At 34.8% G+C, this 22551-nt stretch overlaps 3 protein-coding genes across 3 annotated transcripts; 2 read left to right on the top strand and 1 right to left on the bottom strand.

The window, feature by feature from the left end:
• Window positions 1-5974: 5974 nt before the first annotated feature.
• LOC142521061 (NAC domain-containing protein 2-like) lies at window positions 5975-7345 on the top strand. The gene is made up of 3 exons (XM_075624246.1): window positions 5975-6233; window positions 6317-6594; window positions 6720-7345. The coding sequence occupies exons 1-3, from the start codon at window positions 6065-6067 to the stop codon at window positions 7152-7154; spliced, it is 882 nt and encodes a 293-aa protein (XP_075480361.1). The 5' UTR covers window positions 5975-6064; the 3' UTR covers window positions 7155-7345.
• Window positions 7346-16004: 8659 nt separating this feature from the next.
• Window positions 16005-18025, top strand: LOC142520943 (uncharacterized). Its single transcript, XM_075624103.1, has 3 exons — window positions 16005-16192; window positions 16567-17033; window positions 17142-18025. The coding sequence occupies exons 1-3, from the start codon at window positions 16019-16021 to the stop codon at window positions 17584-17586; spliced, it is 1086 nt and encodes a 361-aa protein (XP_075480218.1). The 5' UTR covers window positions 16005-16018; the 3' UTR covers window positions 17587-18025.
• LOC142520944 (aldehyde dehydrogenase-like) lies at window positions 17739-22082 on the bottom strand. Its single transcript, XM_075624104.1, has 11 exons — window positions 21943-22082; window positions 21603-21848; window positions 20867-20935; window positions 20684-20780; window positions 20297-20503; window positions 19984-20099; window positions 19778-19888; window positions 19529-19695; window positions 19338-19428; window positions 18859-19008; window positions 17739-18145 (listed from the first exon to the last, which is right to left on the bottom strand). Exons 2-11 carry the CDS (start codon window positions 21786-21788, stop codon window positions 17915-17917), a joined length of 1425 nt encoding a protein of 474 aa, XP_075480219.1. The 5' UTR covers window positions 21789-21848; window positions 21943-22082; the 3' UTR covers window positions 17739-17914.
• Between the last annotated feature and the right edge of the window lie 469 nt (window positions 22083-22551).

Genomic DNA, 22551 nt, shown 5'->3' with positions numbered 1-22551 from the left:
GTATGCATAAAATGATGTGTGTTAACAAAACATTTATTTTATACATCGATATCTCAATCTCAATATCATGTATGCCACATCAATCAACAAATAAGGCATATAGACACATAATCTCATTCCAATCAATCAAATCAATCCGACATATATCATATAATACAGATACCTGTCGTGTGTTACCCGGTCGCAACATACCTCAATTCTTCGTTTCCAGTTGATGTAGCCTGAAGATATTGATATTATACGTTATCTACATCAATAACATACTCATTCCAATCAATAACATACTCCAAAATCATTAATATGAGTTTCAAATATCATTTGAAACTTCAAAAATTCATATCAAACCAAATTCATATCATAATTCAATTTCGACTTCGAATACAAGTTTCTTGTCGGTTATTCTACTACATATCAGAAATTCAACTTCAAATACATGATATTCCAGCACTTTAATATTTAGAGATGCTGGAACTAGAAGAAAATTACCTCAGTCAGAAGCCCTCGACGCGAAGATCACAAATATATAATTTGTTTCGCGTTTAGACAGCGTTTCGAAGTCGATTTGGACGAAAGAAATTTAAATTCCCTCGTATTCTCTCGAACTCTCGGTAGGTGAAATGAAGGAAGAAAGAACAAAAATCTAATCTTTATCCTCACCGCCTACGCGCTCGGGCGCGGCATGTCCTGTTCGATTATCACTTGCATCGCGCTCGGGCGGTTGCAACATACCTGTAATGCCCTAGATTGTATGTGGATAAAATGAAAAGATGAAGTGTTGCTTGAAGAAAGAGACCGCACCTGCGCCTAGAGAAGCACCGCACCCGCGGTGGATAGGCAGAAAATTGGCCATTTTACACTAGGGTCACCGCACCCGCGGTCCAAGAAAGAGTGCACCCGCGGTTGATGGACAGAGAGTTGGAGATTATTTACAGAAATGACACCGCACCCGCGGTGCAGAACTGACCGCACCCGCGGTCGACGTTTATGCAAATGTGGATGGACCGCCGAAGCTTGAGCGCAGCCGCGGTTCATGAACTACCGCACCCGCGGTCATGCGTGTTACTTGAAAAATATGACACTTGCCCCTCAACATGCAAGATATATATATTATGTGTCTTCATTTCCTCTCCTGGACAGTTGAGAATCGAGAGGGAGAAGGGATCAAGGAAAAGGAAAGTTCTTTCACTTTTGAAACTAGCTTGTACAAGATTTTTACATCCAAACTTTAATCCGATTTTGGTTTTGAGTTCCTCTCATCACTAGCTACAAGAATATGTAAGTTTCATTCAATTCCAGCACATTTTGATATATATGTGTTAGGAGAAGGATGAATTGAGTTCTATAATATGTTCTTGAGATTATTGATATCGTAGAAACGCAACCGGATCGAAGAACGGACGTTGTATGCTATAGTTATTATTTTCCAGCATGTTTAGAATTAAATATGCAGATTTTGAGTACTATCATGTGCTTATGATGATGATTATGAGTTGAGAATTATGAATTGGTGATATATGTTGAGAGATGGATTGACCGGTATCGAGAAATTACGTTGTTATGCCGTCAAATGGTACTGAGGTCAAGTATTGAATTGGATATGTGTTGATTGAGATTAGAGATTGATAGAATATGTATCAACATTTCCATTTCAGATTTGGTATTGACAGATTCGCATTCGAGACTTTGACTACGACACAGATTGTGCGACGAAAGGTATAATGCATGTTTTGTTTGGGGAAGACACAACTCAAATAAGATTCAATTTGAGTTTCCCAACAAAATCACATACTAGATTAGTTGCTTGTCTTTTGATATGATTATGATTTGTTTATAGATTATATTCAAATCTTTTGATATGATTATGCATTTATAGATTTATATTCATGCATTTGAGATAGGAGAGTCATTGGCAGATTTGCCAAACTACTAGATGTTCGGTGGTATCGACGCTTCGGACCAGATTCAATCCGATTGTAGACATTCGATACAGATATGACCGAAGTCTAGGAATAAGACGTACAGTCACCCCGATTGGGAGGGTAGGTGACAGCCATTGACGTCTTATTCACACCGGGATCCCTAGAGTAGAGTCGATTCGAGTCGAGACATGATTTGATTTGAATTGCATGTTTAGACAGATCGGTTTCATAGACTATGGAGCCATTGTTATTACTTTCATGCATGATTTATGATTTCGTATCAGCATGTATACATGTTTTATACTGGGATTTGTTCTCACCGGAGTTTCCGGCTGTTGTTATGTCTGTATGTGTGCATAACAACAGGTGGGGCAGGATCTGGGTCACGTCAGAGATGAGATCAAGATAGCGTGGTGACTACGGACGCAGAAGATCACTAGTGATATTGTACTAGATTTGTACTACTCATAGTTTATGGTTTGTATTAAACATTAGTGATGTGTTGGTAGTAAAACATGACATGTATATTATATGTGTTGTAATTAAATAAAGAAAGATATTATGCTTAGTATTTACATTTGAATTAATGTTAAAAAACGAAAATTTGACCCACATTTTGAATAAAGATCCAATTAATCCCGAAAAGAATTGAGTTAGAGCCCGGGTCCCCACAATACCGCTCGGGCGCGAAGTGTTCTGCCCGAATACTCAAAATTTCTACCTTGGCGCTCGGGCGGTCATTTTCTACCGCCCGGGCGCCACACATTCTGTACAAAATATTTATGTTTGTACTAAATTGGCGTCCGGCCTCTCCACTCGAGCTCTTACAACGTCAATTCATATTCAATATTCATTTTCTCAATTTCATTGTCATAATATACATCAAATGTATAATCACATATCAAATTCCTGAATTATCGATAATCATATAAGATTTACGATAATACGATACACGGTCCTTACAGATGGAGAAACCCTAGGTCTCTTAGTATAGGAGGTAGGTCTCTTAGTTTAGGAGGCGTGAGCTTTAATTTAAGATTAGGGTTTTAGAAGCCTTGATTTTGGTATAAATAATTGTGTAGGAGTTTAGACCCAATAACCTAGGTATAATAGGTCCATTAGACCCATCAGATAGTATGTAAAATATTTTGTTTAGGAAAGTTTTTGAAAATATTAGACGAGCCTCCAAAAAGTCCTTATTTTCGTCAAAAATCGATACCGGTTTAACATACGACTCGACGCGTAAAAACATCTCAAAAGTTGTCATTTTCGAAAATATACAGTAAAATATAGCATATATTAAATAATTAAAAATAAACATTTAATAAAAATATTTTTCCTTTACGGTCATGTCTCTATTTCTCGATCGTGTCTCGAATAGTTTTTAAAACATAGTTTTGTGCATTTTAATAGAAAATTATATTTTAAACATGTCTACCACATTTATTTCATGCAATCAAAACAATTTAATTAGTCATTTTTTTTTATTTTTCTCAAATTTACATGTAGTTGGACTACGTTATCGTATTTTAGACCTTACATAATTATTTAATAGTGTCTTAATGAAAATATATATTTTATATTTTAAGAAGCACATTTTTTTTATTTTCTTTATATTTAATTAATATATTTCTCAGAATAAATCTAAAATTAATTTAAAGTATGGAAATATATAGAGTCAATTTGGCCGCCACTTTCAATTGAATGTTGAGTTAGTTGGTGAACAAATCTATCGAATATTCGGGAAAAATAAATAGTTTAAATTTATTTATAATAATAAAGATGTAATTTTGCATTATTTCAAAATATTTATTTTTTTATTTTTATTTTTTTCCCAATCATTAAAATCCAAAATTGCCTTTTTGCAAGCATCTTTCTGAAATCTTAATTCAGGAATATTACGAGCAAATGAGTTTCTTTATATGAAATTTGATCAAACACACTTCTCACAAAAATCTCACGCTTTATATCTCAATTTATCGTCCCAACTCATGAGTCAATTATATACTTCGAACAAATATAGATATCAATTTTTAAAAATCTTAGCCGTTACCCTTCGATGCACACACATATAGCTAACGCGGGAGCCTGCAAATTATGCTAATTAAATAAATCGCATCGGATAAGTCGTGTGCAACATTCTTGCTCGAGAACTTATTATTATAAGAAAATATTTTTCGAAATCACAATGCCTTGTGTGAGAAAAAAAATATTATTACAAAAAACAAATATGTGTTTGGTACTCAAATATCATATGTCAGTATCATATTTTCAATATTTCATACTCATTTTCATCCAAAAAAACAAGTGTGTCATTCGTATCAATATCCATTGTACATATTTGGATACTAAAAAAATCATACATTAGTATCAGATCTGAAACATTTGGTACTAAAATATTGTACATCAGTACTATATTTTTAATATTTATACTCATTTTTATTGAGAAAATAATGTGAGTTCATAGCGGGCAAACATATTTAGTTGTTCTGACATACTTGAGTTCAGAAATTTTTTAAAGTAAATTTATCCGAGATAGATACAAAGTGTGCCGCCTACACTTTTATTTCTGTAGTGAAGAGTTTGGGACCTTTATTAAATTTAGTCCAAAGTGGACTATTGAAAAAAGGGCTGCTGCAACTCACATGGTTCATTTCACCTAGACACCCCCAACCCCACCCTCTTGCCTCTCTTTTGTCTTATATGTCGACTCTCACCAACACCTAATTATTACACTATATATCTAAAAAATTAAATGAATTGTTTGTCGTTTTATCAAAAATTATATATGACAGTAGTGATATAAGTCAATTTTTTTAAAACGTGCAACATTCAAATTACCATGTTTCGATCGCTATCTTAGTATATTTGTATTGAATTTTTATTCAGAAACCAAACAATGTCATAAATATTTATGTGAAATTTATTCGAATATGGATGGGATCTTATGATTTTTTTTTTAAAAAAAAATAAAACAGATAAAAAAAAATCCATTTAATTCAAAATTTAGATTAAATAAATCAAAATCATACAAAATCCAACTGATTATTATATAATCATATGATTTTTACAAATATAGAGAAATATCCACAAGAAACGCTTATTGAACACATTTAAAATATATTAATGTTAATTTTGTAATGTTAAGACTATGTATGGTTAAAGAGTAGGTCTCTTGTAAGACGATCTCAATAATATTTATCTGTGAGACGGGTTAATCCTAACGATATTCACAATAAAAAGTAATACTTTTAGCATAAAAAGTAACATTTTTTATAGATGACCAAAATAAGATATCCGTCTCACAAAATACGACCCGTGAGACCGTCTCACACAAGTTTTTGCCATGATTAAGAGTAGGTCTCTTGTGAGACGGTCTCAAGAATATTTTATCTGTGAGACGGGTCAACCCTACCGATATTCACAATAAAAAGTAACTTTTAGCATAAAAAGTAATATTTTTTTCATGTGTGACCCAAATAAGATATTTGTCTCACAAAATACGACCCGTGAGACCGTCTCACATAAGTTTTTACTATACTTAAATCATGTGATGTATGTACCAACATTTCATTATATTCACAACATTTAATTATATTCAAATAATTCGAAAGGAAATCATAATCTAAAGACGATATTTTAGAACCGAACCGAACCGAACCGAAAACCGTGATTGAGTAACTAATTAATTTAAAATGGTTTTGTTGTGTTTTTTTATTCAATAAAAAATAGATCTTTTTTTTTTAATTTTATCAACAATCGAACCAAAACATATTTGCACGATTTCAATTCATTAATGAACCGATTTAACAACAGAGACCTTAAATCCCCCGGTTCTTGCATAACACCCAGACCGAACGTTCCCTCACTCACACCCAACCAAAACGAACACGTAGCGAGTCCCTCCAAAACGGATGACGCAAGCAGTGACATCACCCCAACCCTCTCCATAACCTGCCACGTGTCCCTGGCAACCTTATCGCCCACGTGTCTTCTAGAACCGCCGCCACCCCCGCCACGTGTCCTTCCCATCCCCCTTATATATACCCTCTCCCCCTTGCGAACTAAGTTTCACGAAACCCCCTTCCTCTCTCCCAACTTCGAATTTATAGGTCTCAATTGACTGTTATTTTTTTATATCAGAGATGGCGGCCGCCGATTTGCAGATGCAGCTGCCCCCAGGATTCAGGTTCCACCCCACCGACGATGAGCTGGTGGTGCATTATTTGTGCCGGAAATGCGCTTCACAGAAGATTTCTGTGCCGATTATCGCCGAGATCGACCTGTACAAGTACAACCCGTGGGAGCTTCCAGGTAAATTTCATCTCGAGTTCTTTCAATTCAACTCCATTCAATTGGTTTAGAATCTGAGTTTGTTAATTTGTTGTTGCGAGCAGGATTGGCTCTGTACGGTGAGAAAGAGTGGTACTTCTTCTCTCCGCGGGACCGGAAGTATCCGAATGGCTCGAGGCCTAATCGTGCGGCGGGGAGTGGATACTGGAAGGCTACCGGAGCTGATAAGCCCATCGGAAACCCGAAGCCGATGGGGATCAAGAAGGCGTTGGTGTTCTACTCCGGGAAGGCTCCCAGAGGCGAGAAGACCAATTGGATCATGCACGAGTACCGTCTCGCCGACGTGGACCGATCCGCTCGCAAGAAGAACAACAGCTTGAGGGTGGGTTCAGTGCACCTTTTGTACTGTATGAATTTCCTCGTTGTATACTGATTGCCGTTGGTTTTTCAACGGTTTGGATTGATTAAAGAATGAATCTGACGGCTGGTGGTTTGTTTCTTTTCCAGCTGGATGACTGGGTGCTGTGCCGCATATACAACAAGAAGGGCACGATCGAGAAGCACGCGCCTCACGTCATCGCCAGGGAGATGACGCACGCAATGACGCCAGAGGAGGATATCAAGCCCGTCATCGTGACGTCGCTCGCCGAATGCTCCCCGGCGGTGTACGACGACTTCATGTCCCTGGACGTATCCGACTCCATCCCTCGTCTGAACCCAGACTCGAGCGGCTCCGGCCACGTGCTCTCGCCTGAGTTCGCCAGCGCGGCGGAGGTGGAGAGCGCGCCAAAGCTGAGCGAGTGGGAGAGGTCGACCCTCGACTTCCAATTCAATTACCTCGACGCGACGGCGCCGATGGACCTTCTCGGCACGCAGTTCCACGGCTTCTACCAATCGGAGCCGCCGGCGGAGATGTTCCCTTACCTGAGGAAGCCGTTTTAGTGGGGAGCTGAGGGCGGAGTCGTCGCAGGTGGCACAGGAGACCCGTGGTCTATGACTGTGCACGTGCGAAGAAATAGTAAAACGGTAGCCTTGTAGTAGGGCAAGTGTTAATAGTAAAATTTGTGTTGTTTAGAATATTTATTTTATGTTATTATTATTATTAATATAAAATGAAATTTTAGAAAATGGAAGTTATTTGTTATTTAATTGAAATTACTATCCAACAAAATAATATAATTTTACGACCTTAACTTTATTAAAAAGTGATATTTTTACGACACTTTTATTATAGATAAAAATTTGAGTGAGATGATCTCATGAGTCATATTTTAGTGAGACGGATATCTTATTTGGATATTTATAAAAAATATGAAAAAATATTATTTTTATTGTAAATATCGTCTCATAACAAACTCTCTCTTTATTATAATACAGCAATACATTTTATTCCTTAAAAATTTAATCATAATTAGATAATTATTGCAAAAGTTGTTGTCTCAAACACCTCTTTATGTCATTGAATACGACCCTATGCGTTTTCTTTTTAATAGTCGAAATCGATTTTTTTATAATTGAGTTGAAATTTCGGTTTGGTCGACGTTATTCGTACACGCACGAGTGTATATCTTGGTATAGATCAATTTTTGACTCACAAAACGATCTGCACTCGAGCAAGCAATTGCCCATCAAAGAACAAATTGTAATTGTTATAATTGAGGCGAAATCTTGGTTTCTGACATTATCCGTGTGTGTACGGGTCCAGATCTTGACATATGTCAATTTTTGACTCACAGAAAGATCTTAACTAGTGCAAACATTTGCACGGAACAAATCGAAATCTTGTCTTAAATTTGAGATTTGTCTCAAAAGATATTATAATTGAGTCGAAATCTTGTCGTAGTTTTAATATTTTTGTCTAATAAGATGAGTCATTGGTATACAAGGTGGAAGATTTTTAAAACTTATTCTAATATACCTATTATAACTACAATCAAATTATGGATATAGGTTTTTAATTTCTTCCTCTACTATTTTAGTCAGCTTATTATGTAATTGTTAAATGTCTATTTGTAACAGTTAATGGCATTGACTTATGTTTGTTCCAGAGTTATATGTGCCTAACTTTGAATCTTTAGGTTGCTATAAAATGAAGAGGAAATAAAATTAATTTTATTAGAAAAATTTACATCATTTAATCTAATTAGATATTTTTTATATAATAAATTAAAAAAATTGTCATTTAATCTAATTAGATATTTTTTATAGCATTATTATCTTTGAAAAGAGAAAAATGTCAACACAAGTGTCTGTTAATGTAACTGTACATCTAAGCTTGGATCTTATTATTATGCATATAATGTCGTTTGAATTTTTTAATTAACCCGATCCATATTTTCAAATAGAAGGATTGATTGGGTCCATGTTTTCAAATAGAAGTAATACTTTTAACATAAAAAGTAATAATTTTTCATCGGATTGGAAATCTGTCTCACAAAACTATGTCATAAGACAATCTCACATGAATTTTTTTGAAATTCCATTTATCACTCGGGATGACTGACAACGGGGCGGGACGGGTTAGTCATCCTCATCTCCGTCCCCGAATTCCATCCCATCAAGTCCTTACTTTTGTAACCGTGAGGGTCAAATATTCATACCTGCTCCCATCAATGTTTCAAAAATATTAATGGGACAAGACGAAGCGGGTTTGTCACTCCCGTCCTCGAATTTCATCTCTGCCCGATCCCCCCTTTTGAAAACACATGGATCAAATCTCTATCTCCGTCTGTATCACTGTTTCAAAAATATTAATGGGACAGGACGGAGGCGAGTTCAGTGATTCTCCGAACCAAACTTATTGTTATCTATTGTTATTATTTATAATATTAATATTAATATCAATAATAATAATATCTTATTAATATTATTTTCGAGACGTGTTCGAAGATGATGATAGCATACTCATATCCATCCCGAACTATTTTAGAGATTTTAAAAAATTTCCGAACTCAAAAAATTTGAATATCTCCGTCCCTGTTTTGCGGTTTTCCCACGAATCTCGGATCCATCGGAAAATTATCATCCTTGTATATGACCAAAATATTATCTATATAAAAAAAATCCTTGTGTGAGACAGTATCACAAGTCGTATTTTATGAGACGAATATCTTATTTGGGTTATCCATGAAAAAATATTATTTTTTATGCTAAGAGTATTATTTTTATTGTGAATATCGATAGGGTTGACCCGTCTCACAGATAAAGATTCGTGAGACCATGTCACAATAAACTACTCTAAAAATAAAGTCAGAATTTTCACTTCACAAAAACTATAGATAAATCCTGAATCTTGATTTACACGTTGATGGATGATATTTTGCCAAAGAACACGGTGATGTGTTGCCTTGAATTTCGTCTTGTGAATATGTGGCCACGTTCATTTGTAACATTGAAACTTTTTGTCTTGCAACAAATGCACACCTTTTGTCCTAAACTAAACCATGGTCCTAGGTTGGTCCATGATGTAATTGGTCTCTCACACCAATACTAAAATAAGAGTAGGTTTTTGTAAAACGATCGTACGAATCTTTATCTGTGATACGGGTCAATCCTATCGATATTTACAATAAAAAGTAATACTCTTAGTATAAAAAAATAATATTTTTTCATGAATGACCCAAATAAGATATTCGTCTCACAAAATACGACCCGTGAGACCGTCTCACACAAGTTTTTGACATGGTTTAAATCATGTGATGTCTGTACCAACATTTAATTATATTCACAACATTTAATTATATTCAATGACTCACAAATTAGAGTAGGGCCCTTCGTGCTCTCATTTTAGAGTAGATCTCTTGTGAGATGGTCTCACGAACCTTTATCTGTGAGACATGTCAACCCTATCGATATTCACAGTAATAAGTAATAATCTTAGCATAAAAAGTAATATTTTTTCATGGATGACCCAAATAAGAGAACTGTCTCACAAAATACGACACATGAGACCGTCTCATATAAGTTTTTGACCCAAAATAATTGAATTAAATCTTTCGTTAACATTGCATTTTAAATATTTTCATACGAACGTATCAGTTATTGTCTTCCAATCCATTTGCTAATAGAGATAGTTGATATATATGATTGGTCCGACTTTGATTTTTTAATCAATACAACAATTTAAACATCATATTTCGAACAAAATTAATTGTTATCGTCGACTACTGACATGTATACGCATGGATTTTGCATGAGTAAGAGTAACTCGACAAACACTCGAAACGTGACTTGGATATGTTCATGGTCCATTCTGTCTAGCTGGCTAAAAAATCGATTGAAAGGTAGATTTAACTAAATGATTCACAAATTATTCGGACCTATATTCAAACACATAAAAACATGTTTAAATCGTGTTTGATGAAGAAACTTATCTGAAAACACGTTTTGATTAGGTTTATATATATATATATATATATATAATATATATGGGTAAATTAACATATCCATTGCCATATAAACTTGAGGATAATAATATCATGTTAGAAAACAAATTATCATATTAAAATTATAAATTATCTTTAAGTTTGAATTTGTTTTGGTAAAATTCATTTTGTTAATAGAAATTTATTATATAAATTAAATTTTATTATTTTTAGCATCTAACAGCTTACATGGTCTTTTGTGAGATGATCTCACGAATCTTTACATCCTACCGATATTTACAATAAAAATTAATATTTTTAGCAAAAAAAGTAATATTTTTTCATCGATGACCCAAATAAGAGATCCGTCTCACAAAATACGACCCCGTAAGACCGTCTCACATAAGTTTTTGTTTTTTTTCATTTAACTATGATAGAAGAGAAAATATATGAATGTTTTATTATAAATTTCCTAGTTATATTTCGAGAAAATATATGAATGTTTTATTATAAATTTTCTAGTTATATTTCCATTTATATAAACCATTGATTTATTTATCCTTACTTAAATTAAGGATTAAAAATCATGTCAAAATCCAATTGTTAACTAGTCTTTGAGTTTAAGACATTTTTTTATTTTTGTAATTAAACACTGAATGAACCAGGATTAATGATCTTATACGTTATCTCATATTAATCACACAGAGTAAACACAATTTTAAAGAAGAAATTGTTGGGTCGCTTATACTTAAACAAGTTGGGTCAATATAATTTTGAGTTAATCTGCCGCGTATTTTTTGCTCGCAAGCGCACTATTGTCAAGTTTAAGTATTTGATTAATCGAGTATCGTTCCTATGATGATTGATAATTTAAATGTACATTAAGGACTGTAAGTAACATAATCTCAATTTTATTTAGAAAATCAATTTAATATTTATATAAACTAAAAGAAAATACGTAGTTGTGTGGTGGTGTTGGGTGTTCTAATATGAAAGACGAGTGAGTCATCCCTTCCCAATCTGATAATCTCTTGAATAAAAACCCTTCACGGAGTGGCGGAGCCACATGCCCGGGTAGCCTAATTTTTTTAAAAAAACTATATGTAAATTTTGTATAATTTTGGATTTACATGATATTAGGCTGGGTAGATCAATTTAAAATATTAAAAGATTCTAGAGTTTAAAATTCTAGCCCGGACAGAATCATATTCCTGGCTCCGCCACTGCCTTCACGATAGAGTTTTCGCAGCTTTGAATTCTATCTCCTTTTTTTGAAGGACTATTCGCCGCTGAGGCGCTGGTTATGTAGCTCTGAGACGTTGATTATGTGGCTCTGAGGCGCCACATTTTATTTTTCCGGACTTCAAAATGCGTGAGTTGGGCGCTGGGGAGCCGCTTTAGTGGTCTGAGATGCCTTTTCTTCGGTGCCGAGACACCTCTTTCACAACCAATTTGACCTTCCAGCTTGTTCAAACTCTATTGATCTTATCTTTTAGTCTTTCTTTATCTCCCAACAATATCTTATCAATCAATAGTCACTTGTAATTTTGCAAGCAAAATACTAAACAAAACAAAACATAGTTTTACTCCAAACTTGCATAAACTATCCTTGTTAAATTTCGAGATTGCTGAAAACTCTACAAGAAAAAAAATGATCTATTTACTCCTCATGTGTTTAAATCTTGAGCAAACGATCCCTGGAAACACATACAGAAATGATGGATGTGCCCATGATTTGAAAACATAGAGATGTTTGTGCTAAAGATTAGAACAAATGAAAAGTTAATTAGAGCCGTCAAACTTGCTCGATCCCGTCGGGCCAACCGCTTTGCCATGAAAAATAGACGGGTTGGGTTACTATTTTAGTTACCCGTTTGGGTCGCGAGCGTGGGATGGTCTGCCCAGTTTTTTTTTTTATATTTTTAATTATATTATTATAATAGTTTATGTATGGATGATTCTGGGTACACAATCTGAACGGGGGTTATAGGTACAAGATTTTACTCAATTTTGATTCATGTACACCATATTAAATTGACAATATTATATATTCCAATTTATATGCCAAGAACACATTAGTGTTATTTACTACCCTCTCCCGAGCGCTGAGTAAATTTAATTATTTTAAAGTCAATATCGATATCCTTATCAGTCATCAAACATTAAACTAATTTAATAATGTTCTATGATTCTCTGTCAATTATTTCAAAGGAAGTTTTCAGTCTCTAGAACTCTGCAAACATCCTAACTGTGTTTTTTTATTATCATATTCAAAATCCCCTCACCCAAGTGTCAGATTTCAAATAAACATAACGATTAAATTAGTGATCAGTTAATTGGACGCAAAAAATTCAAGAAAAACACAAATAAATCGTAAGAACAAATAACGATAGGCAAAATAATATTCAAAATATGGAAGTTAAATCAAGCTAGTCAATCTCTAGAAACAACCAATAAATTTATGATAAAATAATTAAACGCATTGACATATTCATATATCTCATCATAAATCAAGGGAAAAAAAAGAATCCCACAGTAAAGTTGATTCTCCGTCCCAGACGAATTTCCTTCGTCTTGTGATTGAACTATCCCTTGTCTTTCATTCTCACAGTCTCAAATTCGTGTCCCAAGCCTTCTTGAATACGTAGTTGTGCGGTGTGTTGTCTTGTTGGGTGTTATAAGGTGAAAGATGAACGAGTCCTCCCTTCTCAATCTAATAATCTCTTGATTGAAAACCCTTCATGATAGAGTTTTCGATGCCTTAAACTCTATCTCCAATTTTGTGTAGGACTCTTTGGCGCTGGTTATGTGGCTCTGAGGCACCACATTTTATTTTTTCGGACTTTAAAATGCATGAGTTGGGCACTGGGGAGCCACTATTAGCGCCGGATGATAGGCGCTGGAGCGCCTCTTCTTAGGCCCTTTCATATATAAGTGGAGCTCAAGCGCCTCTTCTTCGGCGCCGAAGCGCCTGTTGCACGACCAATTTGATCTCACAGCTCGTTCAAACTCTGTCGATCTCAGCTTTTAGTCTTTCTTATCTCTCAACAACATCTTATCAAGCTATAATCACTTGTCATCACATGTACTACTCTTGTAAAATTTCGAGATTGCTGAAACCCTGCACACACACAAAAATATGTTAACTGCTCGTGTGTTCAAAACTTGAGCACACGGTGCCTGAAAACACATACAGAAAAAGATACATCTGCTCAAGATTTGAAAATTTGGAGATGTTTGTGCTCAAGATTTGAAAAAATGAAAAGTTAATTAGAGCTGTTAAAATGGGTCAAGCCCGTCGGACCAACCCATCCTGCGATGAAAAATAGGCAAGTTGGGTTACTATTTTAACGGGCGGGGTAGTCCACCATTAGTTTTTTTTATATATATTTTTAATTATATTATTTCAATATTTTATGCATGGTTGATGAGTTTTGAAATGGTTGACAGAGTTTTAAATGATTTATATTATTTATAATAGTTTATTTTATTTGATGAAATTTGAAAAATATTTATATTATTTATAATGATTTATGTATGATTATATGTTGAATTTTTAAAGATTTATATTATTTACAATGTATGATATTTTCAATCAAAAAAAAAATTATTCATTTTTTGTTGGGTTGTGGAAATGTAAGTAATCTTAATTTTGATAATAAACAACTTGTTATCATGTGGCTAACATATTTTATTGAGTTTGTAATTGAAAGAAGAATTTTTAAATGAGCAACCTTGCTTAAACTCGAATTCCAGCATAATTGAGTTTTATGGCGCAACTGTTTATTTTGAGCATATCTAAGAGGTCGATGATCGAAATGTTCAGAAGCCAAATTAGTTGAATAACAGAATCAAAGATATAAAAGTCATATTTCAGGTCAGCTCAACTAGTTCGGACATTACCTTGGTGAAATATTGGTCGCAAGATCGAGATGAGTGCATTTGAAACAACAATCACCTTGACATGAGCAGCTCTGATATTTTGTTCATATCTCTCAGCTTGGTCATCAAAATTGACTAATTCAATATGCTTTAGAAATATAAGACAATGATCTACAAATCATCTTCCAAAGTCTGAATCGAATCATAAGAAGCTTACAAACCGCGATGAATTTGTTGATTCTGTACTGAATGAAGAACAAGTTACATCTTGAATACAGCCTGATATTTCGAGTATATCTCTCTCATATAAATTGAGTGATTCTTGATTCTATGGAAAGTTAAGAGAAAGAGCTACAATTTTTATGTTCCTTAAAAATCAGCGAATCAAGAGTTAAAATCAAAAGAACATATCGTCTTGAATTGGATCAGATCTGACAAAGCATCAGCCAGTTAAATCATCCCAGCCAATAGAAAAATTAGCTCGGTCTCATAAAATAATCGGCAACATGATTATAATTGTTTCAAAGTTAGAAATCGTACATAACATTTCAAAACTGTCACATTCTTAGTTTTAAATGTTCATATCATTATTGAATATCATAAATACAACAATTTGAATATTAAATCACAAGTGAGAAGAGCAAATTTAAAGGATTTGGAGCTTTGGGCATATATATATATATTAAAACTTCCCTTCTTGAGAAGAACTCTTCTTGTTGGTGAGATTTATTTGTATTACCGATATTCGATCATATTTGAACATTTTAAAAACGAGTTATTGTAGCATTTCTAATCACAAAATATTTTAAAGTGTTTATTTACCTCAGCCAGCTCTCTTTGTTGATGGGCCAAGGCGATGCGGTAATTTCGAGATTTTACATATGTATTTGGTGTAATTAATTATATAATTTATTTTTAAAGATCTTAGCGTCGGCAAATAATTTAATACAATTACTTAATAGTGAAATGCAAAATCACAAGAAAAACGCGAAATTAGAGAAAATCATTTTGTATCCAAAAAGGCTAATAAATTATTGAGTAGGTCTCTTGTGAGACGGTCTCACAAATCTTTATCTGTGAGACGGGTCAAACCTACCGATATCCACAATAAAAAGTAGTACTCTTAGCATAAAAAGCAATATTTTTTCATGCATGATCCAAATAAAAGATCATGTCTCAAAAAATTCGACCTATGAGATCGTCTCACACAAGTTTTTGTCAAAGGCTAATAAATTATTTTAAAATACAGAATTCGGATCAGATAATTTGTTTTTTCTATTTATGTACTGATAGTAATAACATCAAGAAATATCATATATATTTCAGTATATCTAAACACATTGAATTTGACCGATTTTTAATACATTTATCAAATATATTTTTTAACGCGTCAAATATTCACATACCCAAAGAAAATATTTCTTTCCAACTTCCTCAAACTTCTATATTTGCTCCAAATTAAAGGGCCTTTATCAATATATATCTATATCTGTGTATATATATATGTATATGTATGTATTTGTATTCCATTCTATAATTTTGATCTTAAATATTTGATGAATGGGAGATCATTCAAGAACAAATTCCCATGATTTGTTTCATGTTCTTGGATTTGGAAGCATCTGCAAAGCATGCAGATTCCTCGTCTCCAAATGTTACCCTGAGAAAAGATCATCATTCCCTAAGAAAATCGAGTCGAAATCGAAGCCTAAATCCATTCAAAAAGATTGCAAGGTATATTCTGCACATATTTCTTGTCCTAAATGAAGAAAAAAAACCATCAGGATTTGTAATTTTAATCATTTTTCTGCGTTGATATGAGATTTTGTGCTCTTTTACGACGGTAGCGTTGTATCATATTAAGAAGTTGGCGATGAAGGATTTTTCTCCAGATTTTTGTTGCAGGTTATTTGCTCCAGAATCATGCGTGTGATTGATTGTTGTCTGACAATGAAAAATGGCTAGAAATGAACATTCAATCATGTTTTTACGTTTCTTTTCCATGCGGCGATGAGAGATTTTCGATTCTATGTTACAACGGATGAATTATTATTATGTTTTTATAGCACGTGTTCAACACGAAGATGACATGCATAGCAAATCTGCAGAGCCGTAAAGACAGAGATTCAGACAAAGGAAACAAGAATGAAATGAAGGAATCAAGGAACAATAGCAATGGTTCCACCAGAGGTTTATTCAAGCACAAAAGTTTCAATAGCCATGTGAGCCAATCCGGTCAATCGAGCCCCCCTCCTCTCACACGCGCCACTAGCTACAACTACTCTTCTCTCTCGAGAAGCAATAGCAGGAACCAAACAACAATGGCACCAGCCAGAGCCTCCCTATCGAAGACCATGAGCCGAAGAAACAGCCTGGAAAAACAGGTGTCTCCCCTTCCACGAACGCTCTCCAAAAGCCTGAGTAGGAAGGGTTCAACCCTCATCATGTATTCTAACTCAAGTGGGCTCGTAAAACCTCCTGCTATGGAGCAGGAACTCGAGTGCACACTCGAGGAGATGTGTTTCGGATGCATCAAGAAGGTCAATATCACAACAGACATAGTTACGGAGAATGGGTGAGTAGAAAGATTTTTGTTTCAGTAGAAGATACAATCAAAACCATTGTGTATAAAGATTTACTTGCCGCTCCCTAAAAACCCTCTTTTTTTTGTTGCTTCTGCTAGGCAAATAATAGAAGAAGACAAAGTTTTGACCATAAAAGTGAAGCCTGGATGGCGGAAAGGAACAAAAATAACCTTCGAAGGCATGGGGAACGAGATACAAGGGATGTACCCCGCAGACGTAATATTTGTAGTTGCAGAGAAACAGCACCCATCCTTCCGCCGAGAAGGAGACGATATACAACTGGAAGTAGAGATTCCATTGGTAGAAGCTCTCACCGGATGTACTCTAGCAGTACCTTTGTTAGAGGGCCGAGTCATAAGCATGGAAATCGACGATGTTATATATCCAGGTTATGAGAAGATCATAGAAGGACAAGGCATGCCAAGGCAAAAGGACCCGAAAACAAGAGGAAATTTGATAATCACATTCTCAGTTGAGTTCCCTAAGGAATTGACAGAAGAACAACGGTCCAATATTGTTGATATTTTACAGGATACTAGATGACTTTTTTCCACTTCAATTGTTATTTTTATTCTTCTTAATGATATTTAGGAATATCACACCAGAGTTTTCAAGAAATCCACTTTTTAGCACATGTAATTCATTGGTAAAGGATATTGGAACTAAATTCTTTCACCTGGTAAGCTAAAACACAGTTCAACAAATTGATTGACATTATTACTTCAAGAAATAATCACACAAACCTCCACATTATTGTTTAATCCTCACATAAAAGCCCATACAAACAAGTAAAAGCACAGTAAAGTAAACCAGGTACGCATCCGAGGCGTTCATCCATCCGTATGTAGGTATAGCCAAATATATTTAAGTCTTACCAACCGATCAAAACACGAAAAATACCAATTATATCTCCCTTTATCAGCGCCTTCAGCAATTTCAACTTCTCAGTAGTGTATGGAGGGTATCTAGCAGATAAATCCCCTGCAAAACTACGATGTAAAACGGATTTCTTATGGCTGAAAGCATCAAAAGAGTATTTCCCATGGTATGCTCCCATTCCACTTTCTCCTACTCCTCCAAACGGCAGACCAGACTCTGCAAGCTGTGTTTAACAAAAAACACGTTAAATAACTCCGGTCAATCGAGTTATACCATCACTCTCTCAACATTTCTGTAAGCAAAAATGTGCTTGGATGTGTTTTTTCCTAGAAGAAAAAACACACTAAAAAGATCCAGAAGCTAGAGGCTAGAAATTTTGCATTGGGACTATGATTCTCTGTCTCTTTTAAAGATGAAACGAGAAGAGCTAAATACTTAAAAGTTCGGCTTAGAAAAGAACTCCGTTAAAACTGCTTCTATATCCAAACTTCACACAGAAAATTGAGAAATATTTTTTAGAAAACATGCATGTTGATATCTCTTAGCTTTAGATGTCTCTACTGGGTGATGCATAAAAAATATCAAGAGCTTCAACTACCCAATTCTATTTTGACTCCACATCTATTGCATTCAAGTATAGAATGTAAACCAAATGTTCTACTTGGGTAAGAAGCATAATAGTGCTTTATAAATGCCAACACGTGACGATTACTCGTAAGGTGTCATTGTATAAATATTTACACATATGCAATTCGTATGCAGCAAGTACTACTAGTGTACATGAAAGTCGCCTTTTATATTATGCTATAGAGCTGATCACCATAAATGCTACCAGATATCAGATAAAATGCTTATCTGCTTACTTGATCCCGTGTTGGCATGTGTTCAAGACTCAAAAGTATCTGCAACAATTATAACTCCAGAAGGAAGACTTACATGTAGAGTAGTGTCATTAATGAGCAAACCCCCTGCGGAGACGTTTTTTACAAACTCCTCCTTCAGCCTTTTGTCATTTGTAAATATATATGCAGCAAGTGGCTTCGCTCTAGCATTAATCTCGCTTATACTGTCTTCAATTGTGTCGACCTTCGTGAATGGAAACCAAAATAAGTACACTAAATACGTCAATAGATGAAACAAACTTAAGCCGAAAATATGACAAATTTCCTTTGTAACGATAAAATGCATGCTTCATGTATTGACTTGTTCATTTTTTAATGAGTTTGCTCAACTTTTCACCAACCGCATGAGATCTTTTATCTTCTTAAATCCATAAATAAATGTCGAGATGATATCATCTCAGAATTTCACCATTTCTTGGTTAGCACAACTGTAATCTAGAGGTAAAAGTGACACAAACATGCCATCTGATGATCTCGCAAAGAGAATATACAAGAAGATTCATTGTATTCTACCGTGAGTATAGGAAGTAAAGGGCCAAATATCTCGTCGCTCATGATCAGAGAATCGGCTGGCACATCCAACACTATAGTGGGAGCAATCTTGCTGAAAAATGAAAGGAAAGCCATAACATGTTTAGGATTCTACAATCATAACATCAACTCTGAAGAAGGAAAAGAACGCTAAACCGCTTTGTTGAACTCACAGATTGGCTTTATCCATTTGACCTCCATGAACGATCCTACCAGAGGCCTCCTCATCATCTACCAACCTTGCTAAGCGATCAAAATGGTTGGAATTTACTATGGCTGACAAGTCTTTTGATTGCAGAGGATCCTTTCCATAGAATTTCTCAAGCTCACATGTAAGAGCCATTTATCTAAGAAACCATGATAGCACATGCAAAATTAGTAAATATTTGTCGACTTGTGTCGTGGTTCAATAAAACAGAGTTGCTTACCAGTTTTGGAGCATTCTCTTTTGTAGTTATTAAGTAATCAGGAGAAACACAGGTTTGTCCACTATTGGATCCCCACTTGCCCGAAATGATACGTCTAGCAGCAACCTATCAAATGCAGAACAAAGAACATTGATTTCCAACAGGGATTCCATATACAAAAAAATTATTTAGGAAAGTTACAAATAAAATATAATTTTTACTTTTAAGTCGATGTTTGTATCAACAACGGCTGGACATTTCCCACCAAGCTCCAAAACCACAGGTGTAAGATGCTTTGCCGCTGCAGCTAACACAATGCGTCCCACCTTACCGTTCCCTATAATGTTATTTGGTCAAACATGTTAGCTTCCTAGAGTAGAAAGCATAACGAGGAGCACAAAAATTAAATGTTCTTTTCCCATCATTTGATAAGAATATTATTAATAAGAAATGCGATAATTGTTTTAAAGGGTTGATGAATTAATGACAGCTTACTTCAACATAAAATCAATATATAGTTGAATTTGTTATCACCTGTGTAAAATATTTTGTCCCATTTTTGCTCAAGTAATGCAGTGGTTTCAGGCACAGCACCCTTAATAACTTTCACAGCTGAAGTATCCATATACTCCCCAAGAAGTTTTGCAAGCACTGATGCCGTGGCAGGGGCAACTTCCGAAGGCTTTATTACTACAGCATTGCCAGCTGCAATAGCTCCAACCAGCGGATCAAGAGCTAGCACTTTGGGGTCGACCGAAATCATATGCATAAAAAAAGCAACACAAAAACAGAGTTTTTGGGGTCAGATAAATACTAAAATACAAGATTTGCTCTAATAATGAATCACAGTACATAAAGCAAATGTTTAAACATTCAAGTAATAAACACAGAGAAATAAAGATTGAATTAGGACAAACTCACCAAATGGATAGTTCCAAGCTGACATAACTAACACGACACCCAAAGGTTCCGATACTATCTCAGCTGTCGAAGGAAAGGTAGTCATGGAGGTTTTCACCTGCATTTATAATCGGACAACCCTTCAAAAGATAATATAGGAAGCCAATAAATTTTTTTCCATATTTTAAAAAACTTCAAATTTACTTTTTCTGGCTTCGTCCATCTGTGCAATTCCTTCAAAGCTAACTTGCATGCTCCTGATACTGCAGAAATCTACATCATAAATAACACAAGTTGGAACAATTAATTTGTGGAGAAGGTATGATAAATATTAAATTCATGCTGGAGTGTATCATATTTAATACAAGAAACAAAGGGCCAGCAAGAAGAACATGAAACGTGAAAGGAATTTCAAGTTTTGACTCAATTCTTTCCACTCATTTTCTAAAAAAACTTCAACAGACATCATGATAGCACTTGGTAGAGGTAGTTATCCACAGTTATTAGAAATATTATTAAATTATTCGTTTTTAATTTTCCCAAAAACCCCTAATAATGAATTGTTTTCTGTTGTTTTCCTCAACATACACCTATTTTTTGTTATAGTTCTTAGCTTATCAGTTTTTGGTCATGTTCTTTGATAATCAATCGTGTGAACATCGATTTGAATCCTTATATGCTGAACTTCATGACAAACTAAATTCGATAGCACTGTATGATCCTTTTATCAAACTTAGTTCATCAACTTTTACTACTTTTTGAAGACTCCATTTGCTGCACTTCCCACCTAAAAAAGAGACACAGGGCCATTCACTGAAAACCCAAAAAAAAAAAGAATCAAGATTCAAGAAGACATTTTTCCTGAAAAAAACAGGAATCAAGAATTGACACATTTTTTGCATAAATGAGAGTTTTATGCATTCATCATTCCATCTTTCACCTCATAAACAAAGGCTTCAAATTCTGGTTTATTCAGATCAGAACGCAGAGCCTGAATAATCTCTTCTTCATGATGCTCTGTAATCTTCAAAAGGGCCTTCAACTGAGAAACCCGCCACTCCAAAGCCCTGGTCTTACCGCTGGAATAGGTGGCTCTCAGCTCCTTCACCGCTGCTTCCGCATCCATCACCGCCGTTTTCTAGAAAATCTTGAAGACCCCGCTTCCAAACAATGAAAAATAAAACTCCTGGGTGAAAATATAATACGTACGCTTAACTACAGCAGATTATATATAAAATACTAAACGTACACGTTTGGTTTAACATTGAATTAGGAGTTACCTTTGAAGTTACAAAATAGTGCAAGTGAGATCTTGTGAAGGAAAGCTGGCCGCTTGCTTGTGTATATATAGACATACAAGATTATGGATAATCTGAAAGAATTTGTCCCCTTTTTAACATTGGAAATCACTAAAAAGCTGAAATATTTACACGAATGAGGGGGGGGGACAGGTCAGGCAGGCATTTTTTTTATCTAAGATGGCTGCTTAATACTTAGATAATTCTTAATTTAGTTTCTTTTTCAGTGTCCTAGTTTAGTTTTACTTTACATTTGTTTCTTATTCGGTCCTTGTTCAATTTCAACTATATTTTCTATTTTTATTTATTTTTTTATTTGAGTATGTGATGTGACACTTATCGAGCCGTCCAGAGGCATAAAGATACACAAGTTTTCCAGCCTACATGTTGTAGATCTTTATGGTTCATCGTGCTTCCGTAATATAAAATAAATCTTACACCTTTTTGAAAAAATTTCATCGACTTGTATCCACCGGGTTTTACAAACTGCTACTCACAACTTGCCCACAAAGTCACAACTTCATGGTTCCTGACCCAGATTTTTTCAATAACACTTAACACAACATTGTTTTGTTTCCAACCTCAATGTAT

The sequence above is a fragment of the Primulina tabacum genome, chromosome 12 (genome assembly GCF_025594145.1).
Source record: "Primulina tabacum isolate GXHZ01 chromosome 12, ASM2559414v2, whole genome shotgun sequence".
NCBI lineage: Eukaryota > Viridiplantae > Streptophyta > Magnoliopsida > Lamiales > Gesneriaceae > Primulina > Primulina tabacum.
Note: the sequence above shows the minus strand (reverse complement) of the source record. Positions and strands in the feature narration are given on the sequence as shown.